General features: G+C 58.2%; 1 protein-coding gene across 5 annotated transcripts in view; it reads left to right on the forward strand.

Annotated features, from left to right (window-relative positions):
* LMF1 (lipase maturation factor 1) overlaps positions 1–16,992 on the forward strand; it is a 115,257-nt gene extending 98,265 nt beyond the window's left edge. For 2 of the 5 annotated variants that reach the window (XM_074381814.1, XM_074381815.1), the window contains 6 exons: positions 348–528; positions 822–975; positions 1,485–1,668; positions 2,462–2,574; positions 3,292–3,389; positions 13,482–16,992. In XM_074381814.1, the coding sequence (XP_074237915.1) occupies positions 348–528; positions 822–975; positions 1,485–1,668; positions 2,462–2,574; positions 3,292–3,389; positions 13,482–13,609 (858 nt within the window). In that variant the 3' untranslated portion in view covers positions 13,610–16,992. Of the gene's footprint in view, positions 1–347; positions 529–821; positions 976–1,484; positions 1,669–2,457; positions 2,575–3,291; positions 3,390–13,481 lie in introns of all 5 variants that reach the window. The other 3 variants (XM_010338982.2, XM_003928362.3, XM_039477837.2) reach the window with 2 other exon arrangements.
* The last annotated feature ends 283 nt before the right edge of the window (positions 16,993–17,275 follow it).

The following is a 17,275-nucleotide window of genomic DNA, read 5'->3' on the forward strand; positions in this document are numbered from 1 at the left end:
CGTCGGCTGAGGGGCATCCCGTGCACCTGCTCTCCAAGCACAGCCTCCTCCAGCAAGGCCCTGGCAGGCGTCCCCCAACAAGTAAGGAGCTCCAGGCAGGCACAGGGTCTGGTCCCGCCCCAGCCTTGTGGATCACTAAGACAGAACCTGCACAGACATGTGCAGTCATGGGAAGAACTTTCTGGAAGCACCTACCGGAAGGCAACTCTATGGCATCTGCTGCCCCCTCCATGAAGGCACAGCTGGGTTCGGGTTGTGATGCCAGGGCTGGGGGTGGCAAGGGTTAGGGCCCCCGCTCCGGGAAGCGAGGTTCCAGCGCCCGAGTCTCAGCGGCCGTGTCTCCACAGGCCGTGCTCATTGTAAGTGGGAACCTCAGCTTCTTGAACTGGCTGACCATGGTGCCCAGCCTGGCCTGCTTCGATGATGCCGCCCTGGCATGCCTGTTCCCCTCCGGTCCGGGCAGCCTGAAGGACCGAGTTCTGCACATGCAGAGGGAAGCCCGAGGCGCCCGGCCTGAGCCCAGATTCGGTAGGTGGCTGTGCCGCATCAGTGGCGGGGAGGGAGTCCTGCCCCAGGGCCCATGGGCATGGGAAAGCTGAGCCGTGCCAGCCCGGAGGCCCGACAGGCTGCCTGTGTGGGTTGCGGGTCCCAGAGCAGGAAGTGAGTCAGCCCCGTCTGCTGTGGAACCAGGCATGGTGACATCAGGCGTTGCTCTGTCCCCAGGACTGGGACAGCTGGCCCTTAGTGAGCAGCAGTGGGGGTCTCCCCAGGGGCGGGCCAGGGGGCAGCTGAGAGCCCCACCTGGAAGAACTTTCCCGCAGGCCCGGCGGTGCGGCGTGCAGCCAACGTCTCACTGGGCGTCCTGCTGGCCTGGCTCAGCGTGCCCGTGGTCCTCAACTTGCTGAGCTCCAGGCAGGTCATGAACACCTCCTTCAACCCTCTGCGCATCGTCAACACCTACGGGGCCTTCGGAAGGTACGTGGGAGAGTCGGCCCTCAACAGCCACACCCAGGCGGGGTTGGGGTGTGGGCCCCCATGACCCCACGCGTCCCCTGCCCCACCCCAGCCTCTTACATGCCGGTCCTGTGAGGGAAGTGCCCCAGGTCACCAGGGAGGTCAGCTGCAGCCCTGGAATGCAGGGTGGTGCCGCCTGCACACAGGCAGTGCCTCGAGATCCAGGTGCCCTTACTGCCCTGGGGCTGGCCCCTTGGCCTCTGGTGTCCACCCCCTGAGCTGCTCAGGGGTGTGGCGCACACACCAGTCACGTTTTCAGGGGCAGGGAAAGTGCTCTCGAGAGTTCCCAGGCAGAGCCACACCTACCATGCTTCCTTGGGGGCAGCCACGCAGTAGGCCCTGACCAGGAGGCAGGTGGGGGATGCAGGCCGTCCACATGGGCCAGGATGGAACGTCGGGGAGTCCCCCAGCCCCCCACTCAGCCCAGCTGGTGTGTGACGTGGGCCTGACCTGCCTCGGTCTCCTGGCAGTGTCACCAAGGAGCGGACGGAGGTGGTCCTGCAGGGCACCGCCAGCCCCAATGCCAGTGCCCCCGACGCTGTGTGGGAGGACTACGAGTTCAAGTGTAAGCCAGGAGACCCCAGCAGACGGCCCTGCCTCATCTCCCCCTACCACTACCGCCTGGACTGGCTCATGTGGTTCGCCGCCTTCCAGGTGGGGGTCGGTCCCTGGCGGGTGCACGGCCCCACCTTATCCCACCCGCTGCCTGCAGACTGCAGGTTCCTAGAGCAACCACTGAGGGGGTTGGGGAGGGAGGCTCAGGGGATCTGGGATCCTGCCCGAGATGAGAGCTGAGCCCACACAACGACCAGGCCCAGCCTCAGGCGGGGCCTCATGTGACAGCCCAGCCCCACCATCTCCCAGGACCTGCCAGGCAGCGCCTCATGGCTGGGTGCCGTAGCCAGACGGTCTGTCTACGGAAAACACCCAAGTTAGCTAGCAGGGGAGGGGGGCGCCTGGGGTTTCAGCTGCAGAAGGATCGACTGAGCCCGACCAGGCCGCGTCAGATGGTGGTACCATTGCACTCCAGCCTGGGGGGCAGAGCCAGACCGTCTCAGAAAACAGGAAGGCATACCCAGGGCTGAGGGCAGCTGGGGCACCCACAGAGCGAGCACCTCTTTCCGTCCTCCCAGCCCTGTCTCAGCCACCAGGACACTGAGCCTCAGGGAGGCAGAGCCCAGAGTGAGCTGGGGCGGACAGGCAGGGGGGCAAGGACAGCGGCCAGCATGGGAAGGAGTGGTCAGGGCTACCAGGAGCACGTGACACAGGTGCCCCTTAGGGACCCCAAAGAACTGGGGCGCAGCCACCCAGGGAGCCTCAGCACCACACGCCGCCGGGCAGACCGAGAGGCAGGCAGGGGAGGGAGCAGAGGGCACGGCCGAGTGTCGGGAGGGGCTGCGCCTGGACAGCCGGCAGCGCAGCGTCCCAGCCCACCCTCTCCTCCCAGACGTACGAGCACAACGAGTGGATCCTCCGCCTGGCAGGAAAGCTGCTGGCCGGCGACGCTGTGGCCCTGTCCCTGCTGGCACACAGCCCCTTCGAGGGCAGGCCCCCGCCCAGGTAGGACGCCCTCCCCCAAATCCAGGCATCGGGTGGGGCCTGCTAGGAGCAAAATGGGGACCCCATCAGCCTTGGCATCCCGGCTGGTCCCACCCCTGCCTCACAGCCTCCCTCAAACCAAACCTGCCATGGCCAGAGGCGCCCCCAAGGTGCATGGTGAACTGTGCTGGACTGACACCTGCATACCCTGGGATGTCACAGCCCAGAGTGTCTGGGGCTGAGGTCGGGTGGGGTGGTGGTTTGACTGCCTGGTGGGGCTCTGGCTCATGGACAGGGGACCGAAGTGAGAACCTTGTGGGCCCTGCAGGCTGGCTTCCCCTGGGCAGTGACTTGGTGACATCCAGAGGACGGAGCAATGCAGGGTCAGATTCTCAGGAGCCAGAGGCGGTGGCCATGGGGGAAGTCACCCTCCTCCCCTGACCCAGGATGACTGTTTGTTTGGACTCCATGCGGCAGAGCTGGGGTGCAGAGGGAGATGTCATAGGGCTGGGAGCAGGAGGCAAGGGTTGGGCCCCACTGGGGTGTGGGAGGGGGCGGGGCGTGAAACACTGGAGACTCCCACGTGGCCAGACCTGGGGCGGGGGGGGCCACGCTGACAAGCCTTTGTGTCCCCCACCCCACATGGTAGGATCGAGCGGAGTCTGGACTGCCCACCCCTCTCCCATGCCATCAGCCACCGATTCTGACAGAAAACACAGTTCTGGGTTTTCCCTCCAGGGACACTCTCTGGGAACCAGGACGGCTGCACCCCGTGGAGTTGCTCCCCGCTGTCTGGAGGGTGGAGGGCGGGGATGGACGGACGCAGCCCCGGCAAGGTGCGTCCCCAGCACCAGCAGTACAGGGAGCTGGGGCATAGGGCAGTGGGGGTCCCTCCTCATGGGCCAGGCCTCAGTCTTCATCCCAGAGCCTGTGGGGGCGGGTAGCTGCTCTCCCAGCCGGTGTCCTTAGACAGGGTCACGTGAGGCAGGTGCTGCCCTCCAGGCCCACCGGGGTCCCGGCCCCACGGCTCGTCCTTCCAGGCTCCATGCAGGTCTTCTCTGTTACTGCCCCCGCCAGGGCACCCTTCAGGTCCCCCCAGCCCCCACTCCAGGTCACGGCCTCAGTGCCTGGGGACCCTGGAGCTAGCCCGGAGGAAGGTTTAATCCTCAGACCTGAGGGAAGCCTCTTCCGGTGAGCGCGCAGATCGGATCATCTGCTTCTCAGCCAAGAGGCACCGCAACAGCTCCTCAGGTCTGGGCAGGTGCGGTTCCATGTCATGGGTCCCAGAGTCTCCCTTAGAAAGGGTCAATAGTGTGCCAACTCTCCACACAGCACATCTCTGAGCAGGCGGCATTGTGACAGGGCACAGCACTGACTTTACAGCTGGAAGACAGGGCAGACGCGGATCCCTGGACGCTCTGTGGAAACAAGGCTGAAGGTGAGAAGAGAGCCCAGCAGCAGGGCCCTCAGGACGGAGCCACAGCCCCAAAACAGTGGTGACAGCCTGGGTTTTTGTTCCGCCTCATTGCTGGAAACCCAGTAATACCAGCAGATACAGACCACAAAACACCTCCACAGAAGTCTGTGCTCTCTGGTAAAGGGCCAGCCAAGAGCAGCCTAGGAAGGCAGAAAACTTAGAGAAAGTCACCACCACTCCAGCCTGCACCATGGAGAAACCACGGGCCACCCGCCCCAGCAAGGGATGGGGTAGGGGCCTGGACTCCCCTCGCTGGGGTGCTGCCAGAGGAGGCCAACAGGAAGCTGAGATTTCCATCCCAGTGGGCAGGAAGGACCCCCGCTGCTATGGTGTCGGTGGAGACCACAGGAGGACCTCCTCCCTCTCCAGAGTGGTCCAAAGTGAAAACCAGCAGAGAGTCAGAACCTTCACTACCACCCCGCAGTGGCAAGGCCACCCCGCCATGGCGTCATGGAGGCGCCATCCTACCCAGCAGCAGCAGGGAATACCCCTAATGTGTCAACTGGAGTTCTACCCCCACCTGGCAGTCATGAGGCAGGACCCCACCCCCTTCTCTACCAGCATGATGTCAGAAGGAGATTTAAATAAGACCCAATATCTCCTAATACCCAAAATGTGGAGTTTTCAGTGGAAAAATCGCTTGTCATAGCGAGAACCAAGACGATGTGAAACTGATGAACTCAGGGAATCAACAGGTGAGAGAGCACAAAGGTGCCAGCGGTATTGGAGCCACTCCGCACGGGCGGCGATGCAGCCGTCGTCACAAAGGGGTTCAGTAAGCAGGTGCAGACACAGCTGATCGAAACGGTCTCAGCAAAGCAACAGAAGACGGTTTGACTCAACATCTGAATGGAGAATGCAGAGGAAAGAATCAATGTAGAACAGGAAGGACCCAGTGGAACACCACCAAGGTCGCAGGCTGGGGAAACACAAGAGCCTCCGGGACCTGGGGGCCGACGAGACGGCAGCAGCAGATCCAGAATCCACACCGGCAAAATCCCAGAGGGAAGAGCGAGCCGAGGGCTGAAGGTGGACTTGAGGAAATCGTAACGGAAAACGGAACAAACCTACAGAGCCAATAAACTGAGTAAACCCTCCACAGGAAAAACCCAAAGAAATTCAACCCTGAACACATCCGCCAAATTTCTAAGAAACCCGATCTCCACAGAAATGCAGACATCAGCCAGGCGTCCTCGAGTTCCCAGTCATGGCTGACGGTGGAGCAAAGGCTATCAAACTGTCTGAAGTCGTCCCAAGTTTACGTAGAGGAAGCATCTGAGGTCACTGGAAATGAACATAGAGAGGTGAGGTGTCCCCACTTCACTTGAGCTGATAAAATGACATCAGCAGACTCTGCGTATAGCGTTGTATGTGTAGAATGCAGTACCAAGAGCAGCCGCCAGGAGACAGCCTGTACAGGAGATAACACGGGAATGCCCTATTGACAAATCAAAATGCATTCTAAGAAATTACCAAACCCGGCCGGGCGCAGTGGCTCAAGCCTGTAATCCCAGCACTTTGGGAGGCCGAGGCGGGTGGATCACGAGGTCAAGAGATCGAGACCATCCTGGTCAACGTGGTGAAACCCCGTCTCTACTAAAAATACAAAAAATTAGCTGGGCACGGTGGCGTGTGCCTGTGATCCCAGCTACTCAGGAGGCTGAGGCAGGAGAATTGCCTGAACCCAGGAGGCGGAGGTTGCGGTGAGCCGAGATCGCGCCATTGCACTCCAGCCTGGGTAACAAGAGCGAAACTACATCTCAAAAAAAAAAAAAAAAGAAAGAAATTACAAAACCCCTAGGAGGGCAGGTTGGGAAAAAGAACAAGTACAGCGACGGACTTGATATTAAATATAAATGATCTGACTAAACGATTAAACGATGGGCCACGTGCTGTGTAATCCCAGCACTTTGGGAGCTGAGACAGGCTTTTCACTTGTCCGGAGCTCGAAATGGCCAGTATGGCAAAACCCTCTCTCTACCAAAAACACAAAAATTAGCCAGGCGTGGTGGTGCGTGCCTGTAATCCCAGCTGCCCAGGAGGCTGACGCCACAGTGAGCCAGGATCATGCCACTGCACTCCAGTCTGGGACTACCTGGCTAATTTTTTTGGTATTTTTAGTAGACAGTAGTTTCATCATGTTGGTCAGGCTAGTCTTGAACTCCCGACCTCAGGAGATCCACCCGCCTCATCTTTCCAAAGTGCTGGGTGACAGGCATGAGCCACTGCGCCCGGCCAGAGACACAAGAAGACCCCGTCTGAAAAAAAAAAGAAGATAGTAACTTAAACATATGTATAAAGCTTCGGCCCTGATAAACCCACTGTAAGTTGAAAACATAAATCAAAACTGCGTTTAGTACACATACCAAACATCAGTCATAGCTCAGCCTCACCCACTACCTCAGCCAGGCCCAGATCACTTACGTGAGGCTACAGTGAGCACAGTCATCTAACACACAGTCTATTTTATAATAAAGTGTCGAGTATCTTACGCGATCCACTGAATACTGTATTAAAAGTGAAAAGCTGAGTGGTTGCACAGGTACTCAAAGCACAGTTTCTACACCGTTGCCAAGTGGAAAACCCATCCGTTGAACCACCATCATGAGGGATCGTCTGCAGAGGCAGGCTCAAAGTAAAAGGACAGAAACACTCAACTTACGTGAATGGTAATGAAAATAAAGCAGTGATCGTATCAACGTCGAGGTAGCGCTCAGTGTACAAATTCTCGGAGAGTGAGAACAGGGTCACCCCACCAAGCAGACGCAGCACCCCGAAGTGTGCGCGCACTAAGCACGGGTCGGCAAAACGTGAAGGAGAAACGGACAGATCAGCAAGTATGTTCGGACGGTCCAACACCCTTCCCCCAACAGCTGACAGAATCACAAGACGCAGATTTAGCCAGAACATAAAAGAACACCCTAATGACATCCACGGAACTCAGTGAAAAGCGTAACATGTCATGGTATATTGATGCCTGTTAACTGCATGTGGAATGTACTTAACCAGTGATGAGAGGGAAAGCACGAGATGCCTACGTTAGAAAAGAGACAGGAGAGGTTAACGAAGAGCGAAGATCTCAGCTCAGTCATCCAGCCTCAGCTGGGTGCCGGCACACGCCTGTAGTCCCAGTGACTCAGGAGGCTGAGGTGGGAGGATTGCTCGAATCCATGAGTGTGAAGCCAGCCTCCTGCCATGAGGCAACACAGGAAGACCCCAGCTCTTAAAAAGTAAGAAAAATCATCTAAGCTCAGGATTCTGTGAGCAGGAAAAGATTCATAGCAAGGAGCAGTAAGAAAATAGTAACAAGTGGAAAATGAAACCAAAAACAGCGAAACTGACTGAAACAGAGAGATGGTTCTTTAAGAAGACCAATAAAATCAACAAACCTCTAGTAAGAATGACGAAAGGAGAAGATACAGTTGCCAATATCGGAAATGAAAGAAGAGGCTGGGGGCGGTGGCTCACACCTGTCACCCAGCACTTTGGGCAGCTGAGGTGGGTGGATCACGAGGTCAGGAGTTCAACACCAGCCTGGCCAACATGGTGAAACCCTGTCTCTACTAAAAATTACAAAAAATTAGCCAGGCAGTCCCAGCTACTTGGTACGCTGAGGCACAAGAATCGCTTGAGCCGAGATCACACCACTGCACTCCAGCCTGGGCAGCAGCAGGAGGCTGTCTTGAAATGAAGAAAGAGGTATCAGTCCAGGCCCCGCATTCCCGAGATGAGTAGTAAGGGAATGCTACAAACATCTCTACAAACATCCATCTATAACTTGGGTCAAATAAACCAATTTCTGAAAAACACAAACTACCACAACTCACGTCGCATGAAATAGACAATTCCAAGCCACGTATGAAATAGCCCTATAACGGAAAACTGAATTTGTAATTTTAAACTCCAAAAAGAAATCCCAGGCTCAGATGGTTTCACTGGAGAAGTCTTAGTTTCCCAGAAAAGAGAAGGGAAAACGTCAATGTATGTTTTCTTTTTTCTTCTTTTTCGAGACAGGATCTCACTGCATCATGTAGGCTGGAGTGCAATGTCACAGACGAGAGTCACTGCAGCCTCGACCCCCTGAGCTCAGAGTCTCCCACCTCAGCCTGCCAGCTGCCTGGGGCTGCAGCCCCACACCACCATGCCTCGCCTCTTTCTTACACTTTTTGTAGAGACAGGGTTTTTGTCATGTTGCCCTGGCTGGGCTCAAGCGATCCTCCCACCTCAGCCTCCCAAAGTGCTGTGATTACAAGCATGAGCTCCTGTACCCAGCTTCAATTTATGTTATGATGTTAATGATTCTGATACCAAAACCATATGGAGATACTATAAGAAAATAATATTACAGCCAATATCCCTTAGGGATAGACACAACAATTTTTAACACAATATTACTAAATAGGCTGGGCACAGTGGCTCACGCCTGTAATCCCAACACTTTGGGAGGCTGAGGCAGGTGGATCACCTGAGGTCAGGAGTTCAAGACCAGCCTGGCCAACATGGTGAAACACCATCTCTACTAAAAATACAAAAAATTAGCTGGGCGTGGTGGCATGTGCCTGTAGTCCCAGCTACTCAGGAGGCTGAGGTTGCACTGAGCTGAGACAGCCCCGCTGCACTCCAGCCTGGGCAACAGTGAGACTCTGTCTCAAAAAAAAAAAAAAGTTACTAAATATAATTTGGCAATATATAACATACCGTGACCAGGTAAGGTTTATTCCAGGGATAAAGATGGTTCTGTATTTGAAAATCAGTGGATGTGATCCACGTTAACCAACTGAAGACGTAATTTGCACGATCGTATCCATCGGTGCAGGGAAAGCGCTTGACAAACCTCACATCTATTCACGATTTATGCTCTTGGAAAAACAGAGACGCAGAGGGACTTCCTCAACTGGCTGCAGAGCATCCGTGGAAACCCCACCGGGGAAGGAATCCACCCTCCGCCGCCGAGATCCAGAACAAGAAAGGCTGTCTGCACTAACCGTGGTATCCCGCGCGGTACTGGACAGACTGCCGCCACGGCACGGCAGGACAAGGGTGTGAATCAGGCAGAGCTGTTGTACTTGCTACCAAAAGGCTGATCTGTAAAAGGAAAAACTGATACATTGAACTCCATTAAAATTCATATAGATCACCAAGGAAGCACCAAAGGTGTGCCTGTTCCCAGAGGACACCATCGTCTTTGTAGGAAAGCCTGAGGAATCCAACAAAACCACTCCTGGAATTAGTAAGCGAGGCCAGGCGTGGCGGCTCCCGCCTGTCATCCCAGCAGGTCAGGAGGCGGAGGCGGGCGGATCACCTGAGGTCGGCAGTTCAAGACCAGCCTGACCAACACGGAGAAACCCCATCTCTCCTAAAAATACAAAATTAGCCAGGTGTGGGGGTGGGTGCCTATAATCCCAGCTATTCTGGAGGCCGAGACAGGGGAATCACTTGAACCCAGGAGGCGGAGGTGCAGTGAGCCGAGCTCACGCCTCTGCTCTCCAGCCTGGGCAACAGAGGAAGACTCCATGTCAAAAAAATAAGTGAGTTCAGCAAAGTCAGAAGACACAGCATAAATGATGCAACAGTACTTCTCTGTCCTAGCAGTGAACACACCGACACTGGATTAAATAAGCAATACCACTTAGAGCCACTCCACAGGGTGAATCGTTATATGTAAACCCAGCAGAATGTTCACACGTGCCGCACACTGCACAGTGCTGCTGAGACACAGCAGCAGACGCCTCATCCGGAGACACAGCGTGTCCGAGGGCTGGACGTCAACACGGTGAACACAACCGTTCCTTCCATGTCGATACACGGTTTAACGCAACTTCTAATAACCAATCACAGCAACATGTTTTTCATAGGCGAGGACAAGTCATTCCAAGTTTTATATGGAAAGAGAAAGGAGCTAAAATACCTGAAGCCGTTCTGAAAAAGAACAAAGCGGAAGGAATCACTCTCCCCAGTTTCAGGACATATAATTACAACCCTCAGTACAGTGTGGTACTCACAGGGGACGGACACACAGATCCATGGGACAAAACAGAGAACCCCCAGACAGACCCACACAATACGCCCGGCTGAGGTGGGGCTGGTTGGTTTGTGTTTTGTTTTTTTTTTTTACCAGGGTGCCAAGAGCAGTCCAGCAGGGAAAAGGCAGCCCCTTGGACAAATGCTTCCACGGCCACGGGCCTTTTGTGGGCAGAACAAAACCTTCAGCCCAAGTCTCACACCATACACAAAAGTAGCTTGAGTGGATCCCGGACTTACATGTAGAACATGAGACAGTCAGCCTCCACAGCCGGGCACCATGGCTGACATCTGTAATCCTAGCACCTCGGAAGGCTGAGCAGGAAGATTGCTTGAGCTCAGGAGTTTTGAGACCAGCCTGGGCAACATGGCGAAACCCCATCTCTACTAAAATATGAATAATTAGCCAGGCGTGGTGGCGCACACCTGTAGTCCCAGCTACTCAGGAGGCTGAGGTGGGAGGATCACTTGAGCCTTGGAGGCGGAGGGTGCAGTGAGCCAAGATCACACCACTGCACTCCAGCCTGGGCGATGTCGCAAAAGCCCGTCTCAAAAAAATACAATCTTTGGGGAAATTTTTCAGGAAAAAATATTTGGGAGCTTGGGCCAGGCAGAGCCATCATACTTGATTCTAAAAGAATGGTCTGTAAAAGGAAAAACTGGTAAGTAGAACTTCATTAAAATTAAAAGCCATTTGCTCTGTAAAAGACCCCGTGTTAAGACAACGAAACATCTTTTTAAGCTACAGACTGGTAGAAAACGTTTGCAAGCCTACATCTGACAACAGGCTAACATCTGAACTATGTAAAGAAGTTTTAAAATTTAACAGTGAAATATTAGAAAACGAACACAGGAAGAGACACTCCACCGAAGACGCAGATGGCACAGAGGCCCCTGAGAAACACTTGTCATTAGGGAGGCAAGCGAGACCCCCCGGGAGAAACCACCGTACCCCGTCGGAGGGGCTGGAATAAAATGGCGCCTCGCACAGCAACACCAAGTCCGAGAAGTCCCATCACGCGTGCGTGGCTGGGAGGGGAGTGTGGCTTCTCAAAAACAAAACCGGACGTCACCACGTGACACAGCAGCTGCTGCCACGGGCATCTAGACCAGAGTTAAAACCCAGGTTCGTGCAAAAACCCACGCTGAGGTTTACAGCAGCTTTAATAGGCAAACACTGCAAAAAAAAAAAAAAAAAAAAAAAAAACCGCAGCTGTCCTTCAGCAGAACCACCGCCCACACTAGGGCGCGCTCACGCCTCGGGACATGTCGGTGAGGACGACAGAGGAAGCCAAGAACTGCGCCCAGCCAGCAGCCCCTGTCCTGAGGGCACCTGCTGTAGGATTCCGCTCCGATGATGCTCTTGAAATCATCGAGGAAGCAGAACGGGGGGTGGGTGGGTGTGGAAGGGCACGGGGTCCAGCCGCTGGCTGGGATCCCTACTGCAGCTGTGCAAGATGGCAAGATGGTGCCAGTGTGGGCCAATTTTAAAAGGCTGGGAGATCCCCTCTTTTAAACACTCTGCAGTCTGCTGGGGACGGCGCCATGGCCTTCGTGGGTAGTTTGTCTGTGGGAATGAAATGCAACCGTTCAGGCTGCTGTGGGCCTGGGGCCCCTTCCCACCGACCTGCCAGTTGGCACAGAGGGTTCTGACCCTTTCCAAACTGCTGTTCCAGCTCTTGGTGTCAGAGACCAGCCCCAGTCCCCCCAGGGTTGACCCTGTCCGGGGAAGGAGAAGAAAGTGAGAGTGGGAATGAAAGATGGGCAACCCCACCGCAGAGGCCTTCCCGGGACCCCCCCCCCGCCCTCCCAGCCCGCTAAATGCAGGTTTGGGAGAGGGTGGACCTGCGTGGATTCCACGTCGCCCCAGCAAGGGCCAGGAGCATGTGCGGGGATCACGCTGCCACCACTGCTACACACCCTCACCCCCTCACCCCAGCCCCTGGCCCCTCCGCCTGCTGCTGGGCTGCTCGGAGGGCAGCTGTGGGGTCCAGCATGACTTCTCTGGCTGGTGCCACCTGACCTCAGTCCCCTTGCTGGCCACTGCTATCCACAGAGCCAGGAAAAGCCATGGCGGCCTCGGGCCCAGGGTGTCCAGGAAAGACCCCGGGGTCCTGGGGCATTGGGCAGTGCCCTCCCGGAGTGAACGGAGCTACCAGCTGCCCCCACTGCCCTCAGTCTTGAGTGCCTGGCAGGTTTTCCTAAGACACGACCCCTCCTCTTGGAGCTGCTGATCCCTCTCTCCCATCAGGGGCCTCAGGGATCCCTCCGCCCCAGGGGGTCTCTACCTTCCCAGTTTTTCTGGGCAGTTCTGACTCCGAGAGAGGACCTGTCATCCATCGCACATACCCAGAGCCAGAGCCAGGAGGGGGAGGGCAGGCACAGAGGTCCTCACCCTCCCAGCCCAAGGGGCACGGCCCAAGGTCCCCACCCAGCACCCCACGGCACAGCTGTGTGCTGGTCGAGGGAAGCCCCAGACAATGACAGCGCCCCAGACCGTCGGGCCCGGGCCCTGGGGTGCTATGAAGCCACCAGCACTTGCCTGGGCTCATCCCAGGGGCCATCGGGGGCCCTGGTCCTGTGACAGTTGCATCCTCACACTCATCTAGCCGCTGGGGGCCAGCTCTGCCCTCGGGGCTGAGAAGCTTCCACATCTGCTGCTCAACTGGGGCAGGGGCCTGGAGGGACGGGTGGGGCTGGCAGTGGTGACCTGGGCAGCCAAGCAAACCTGACACTGGAGGGGCTTCATCTCATCCCGAGGCTCAGGCCCAGGAGAAAATGCCCCGTCCTCCAAGAGCCCAGCGATGACTCCTGCCAGCACAGGACCAAAGCCCGGGGTGGGGGGGGGGGCTCAAGCCAGGCCCAGTCACCAGGAGTCATCGGGGCGTCCACAGCGCTCAGCCGAGAGACCTGCCACTGCCCCGGCCCAGGGGAGATGGGGTGCTGCTCAAGAACAGCAGGCCGCCGGAGTCTCCACAGCTCAGGCACTGGGGTCCTGGCCTGGCTCCCTCGCAGCGTCAGGCTGCCCCGTGGACAGAAACCCCTGTTCACATCGAGCCAGGGCTGGCCTGACGGTGGAGCCGCCACGCTGTGGGCAGCACCATCCCAGGCCAGGGTCGCCCGAGACTCAAATGGGGCCTTGGGAACAGCCTCGGGCCTGCTCGGTGCCAGCCACGAAGCCCCGGCCTTCCCGGGTGGTCACTCTGCCGTGTGGTCCCTGCTGGGTCTCCTCTCCCAGAGCCACCCCGTATCCGCCTCGCGCCAACCCTGGCTTCTCTTCCCCGCTTTGCTGCGCTGCTCACTGCTGGGGTGTGGACGGGGATGGTCGCCCTGCTGGGGGCTGCTTGGGTTTGCCTGTGCTTAGTGTGGGGGCTCCTCCTGCAGCCCCTCCCTCCTCGGGGGGCCCCAGGCTGACACTGTCCCCTTGCAGGTGGGTCCGAGGAGAGCACTACCGATACAAGTTCAGCCGCCCCGGGGGCAGCCACGCCGCACAGGGCAAGTGGTGGGTGCGGAAGAGGATCGGCACCTACTTCCCCCCAGTCAGCCTGCAGGAGCTGAGGGCCTATTTCAGGGACCGGGGGGAGCCTCTGCCCGAGCCCCTCTAGGCGTGCACCAGAAATAAAGGCGAAGACTCCACCCTGCAGCTGCTCAGCGACGTCTGCCCTTCCCTGGGCCCGATCCAGGCCCAGCCTCGCCAAGAGGGACATGGAGAGAGGATCCGTGGGGGCCCCGCAGCCTGGCCTCCTCCGGGGGCTCTGCTCTCCCGTCCACCCAGCCCAGCCTAGGGCTGTTGAACCCCCCAGGTCAGAACAGTGGCCATCCTGACACCTGTTTCCACTGAAGCCCCAGCCTCAGGCCACGCAGCTCTTGGGGTCCCTAGCATCCTGGGGGCTGGTTTCTATTCACCCCTCCACAGTGTGTTCCCCGCCTGACCCTCCAAGCCCAGTCTCTGTGGTGTCTGGGGCAGCCCAGCACTTACCCCACGGGGACCTGGACGCGCCTGGCCAGGATGTGGGGTTGGTGGATGGACATCTTCTGTCCTCACCGTCATCTCCACCCCCTGGAGCCGCCTCGAACCCCACACCTGCAGGCGCACATGTGCATTCTGGACTATTTCCTCCCTGGTGACTGGGGTCTGCGGGGGGCAGACAGACTCTCTGTTGCCAGCCCAGCCCTCCAGGCTAGGACCATGCTATCTCTGGGGCCTTGACGAGGCCTGAATTGGAGGACAGCCTCTCCGCCACCTTTTCATCGTCAGGGGACAACAGCACCTAGTGCTTATTTTTCTATTACTCCTGTTACTGTACCATTGACCCGAGTGCTTCAAAACAAACTGCTTCGATGGAGAAGCCCTCATCCCTCCCTCCCCTCGGTGAGGGCCGTGTCCCCCTCCCACCCTCCACTGCTGGGGAGCAGGTGACCCAGTGGTACCCGGGCTTGAGGGGTGAGTGGGGGATGGGGGGGCAGGGGGCTTTGCCAGGTGATCTTTCCAGTACCTGCCCCAGGAGTCCTTAGACCTAACTGGGCTGGTGGCAGAACCACCAGCCAGGGATTGGCAGAAGGGGGCAAAGCTGCGTGGCTATGTCTTCCCCCACCCAGGATGCATCCCTGGAGAGGTCAGGAGGGGGCCTCGCCACAGGACAGAGGCCTTCCCATCTCCCCCCGCCTGGGGGGCAGCCACCCACCCCTTCCACTGCACCTGGAGCAACGCTGCCCACGGCAGAGCCACTGTGGGGGCTACGGTGGGGACAACACGGGTTCAGGCAGAGGAGGCCAGGCACAGTGTGGGTCTGTGTGGAGCCCCCCTAGGCCCGCCCAGGGGGAGTCTGGCCAGGTGCGAACAGAGGGCCCGTGTTCCAGCTCCTGGGGAAACAGGGCGCCCTGTGTCTGTGGAGGGACAGACGGGGCCTCAGAGGGACGCGCCCGGAGCCAGCAAGTCTGCCAGGGCAACCACGAGGAGCTGTCGGCCCCGAGGTCCGTCCCAGGGACTCTGCTGTGGGTGGGACGGGGCCCTGTGGCACAGCTCAGGCAAGGGACCCATTACCCAGGAAGGGCTGGCGCTAAGGGGTGTCCCCACCCGGCCTCTGCACGGGGAGGCAGGAGGAGCCAGCAGCACTGCAAGCCCCCTGCCCAGAGCCCTGCCATGTGGCCCCCAATCCCACAGCCCCTTCTCCCTGGCCTCTTGCCCTGGGGTTCAGGCTCCTCTTGACCCAGAGCAGCCGTGCATCCCTGGTCTCCCGGAGACCCTGGGATGGGGCTGCAGGTCCTGGGCCAGGGGGGCAGGACAGGAGCTCATGGTAGGGGTAACCGGTAGCCCCGAGGCGCCACAGCACGGTCCTGGAACCATAGGAAGGGCCCGCAGAGTCCTGGAGCAGGCACCCTCCTCCTCCGTCTGGGACGGCAGCCGTGACTCCCAGGGGACCTACGGGCAGCATGACTGGAGGGGCGTCTGGGGTCAAGTCTCACAGCACGAGGCCACAGCCTGTGGTGTGTAGTGTGCTCCGAGGCCATGCGGCCACCACTCACTCTGGCCAGCGCATTTCCATCTTCCAGACGGCGCAGCCCCAGAGCCCTCACCTCCCTCCCCTGTGGGCCTCCCTGCTCTGCACACTTCCTCTACACGGAATCACAACCCTCGCCCTCCCATCAGGCCCGTCGGATTCTTCCCTCTCGTCTGAAGCCCACAGAGCCGGTGAGAGACGGTTACCCACCGTGCCACCTGTGCTCTGTGTGACAGAGGGTCCCAGGACAACGGGGCCAATGTGCCCACGTCTCAGGCCGAGGCCTGTGGGCAGGAAGTCCCCTGGGGACCATGGTGTGAGCTGCCCTCCTCAGACAGCCTCTGGGGGGCATGTCACCGTGAAGGACACATCTGCTACCACCCCTGGGCACCCCCCAAGGTCACAAAAAGAGGGAGGCCCTGGACTCAGCCAGGGGCCTCAGATACCCACTCCAGGGAGCCCTTGACTCTGACACTTGAGAGTCCAGCCCTGCTCAGGAAGACCCCTCACCCGGCAGTCAGAGGGGCCCTCATGGTGGGGGTCGAGTCGCTGGATCCTGAGTCCCACTCACCTGGGGCTGACAAGTGACCTGAGGACAGGCCGTGACAGCCTTGGCTGGAGCTTATGGCTTGCACTCTCCTCGGACCCAGGGCCCATCAGGCCTGACCCCTCCAAGGCCGGGTTCTCCTCACCCCATTAATCCTTGGCAGATGGCCCTGAGGCCTCACCCCACTGAGCCCATCACCCCCAAATGTCTGGGGTCCCTGTGCAGTCAGGGCTGGGGGGCCTTTGCAGGAGCAGCCACTGCCAGCACCCACACAGCAACCCCCGCCCCCGGCTCCCCAACACCAAGCTGCCCCTGGTCCCGCAGCAGGTCCTCAGCGTGGGTCTGCTGGCTCAGCTGCAGGCCTGGGGAAGAGAGAGGTGACCTGGAGGCCCGAGTCCCCAGCACAGCCTCCTTGGCAGGGTCAGGCCCTCAGCTGCTCTCACCGCAGCTTGGCCCCTGGCCGCCCAGGACTCCATCTTGGCAGGAAGCTTTGGGAAAATGGTGGTTGTGGGGAGGGCACAGGACGGGCGTGGAGCTCTAGCTCAGCCTAAGAATATCACAGATGGTGACAGCTGGCCTACAGTGGCAGAAAGCAAAGCTTCCTGTCAAAACAGTGTGGCAGCAGCGTGGAGACCTGGAGACGGACAGAGCATAGCAATGACCCGAGCCATCACCCTGCACCTGCAGCCAGGTGGCCTCCAGCAGGGGCTCCGGACCGTTCAATGGGAAGACGACAGTCTTTCCAGCAAATAGTGCTGGGAAAATGATCTCCACATGCAAAGGAATGAACGAAGCTGATCCCTTCCCTAACAGCATACACAAAATTAACACAGAAAACTCAGGATGCAACACCTAACCATGGGAGCTCAAACTATTAAACTCCTAAAATACAACACGGAAAATCTGTGTGACATTGGATTTGGCATTCAGTTCTCAGGTATGACACCAAGAGCACCAGCAACAAGAGAAAATAAACGGGCTTCATCAAAATGCGACATTTCTGGCTGGGCACAGTGGCTCACACCTGTGATCCCAGCACTTTGGGAGGCCGAGGCAGGTGGATCACCTGAGGTCAGGAGTTCGAGACCAGCCTGGCCAACATGGAGAAACCTGTCTCTACTAAAAATACAAAATTAGCTGGTGTGGTGGAGCGTGCGTATAGTCCAGGCTACTCAG

The sequence above is a fragment of the Saimiri boliviensis genome, chromosome 12 (genome assembly GCF_048565385.1).
Source record: "Saimiri boliviensis isolate mSaiBol1 chromosome 12, mSaiBol1.pri, whole genome shotgun sequence".
NCBI classification, from domain to species: Eukaryota; Metazoa; Chordata; class Mammalia; order Primates; family Cebidae; genus Saimiri; species Saimiri boliviensis.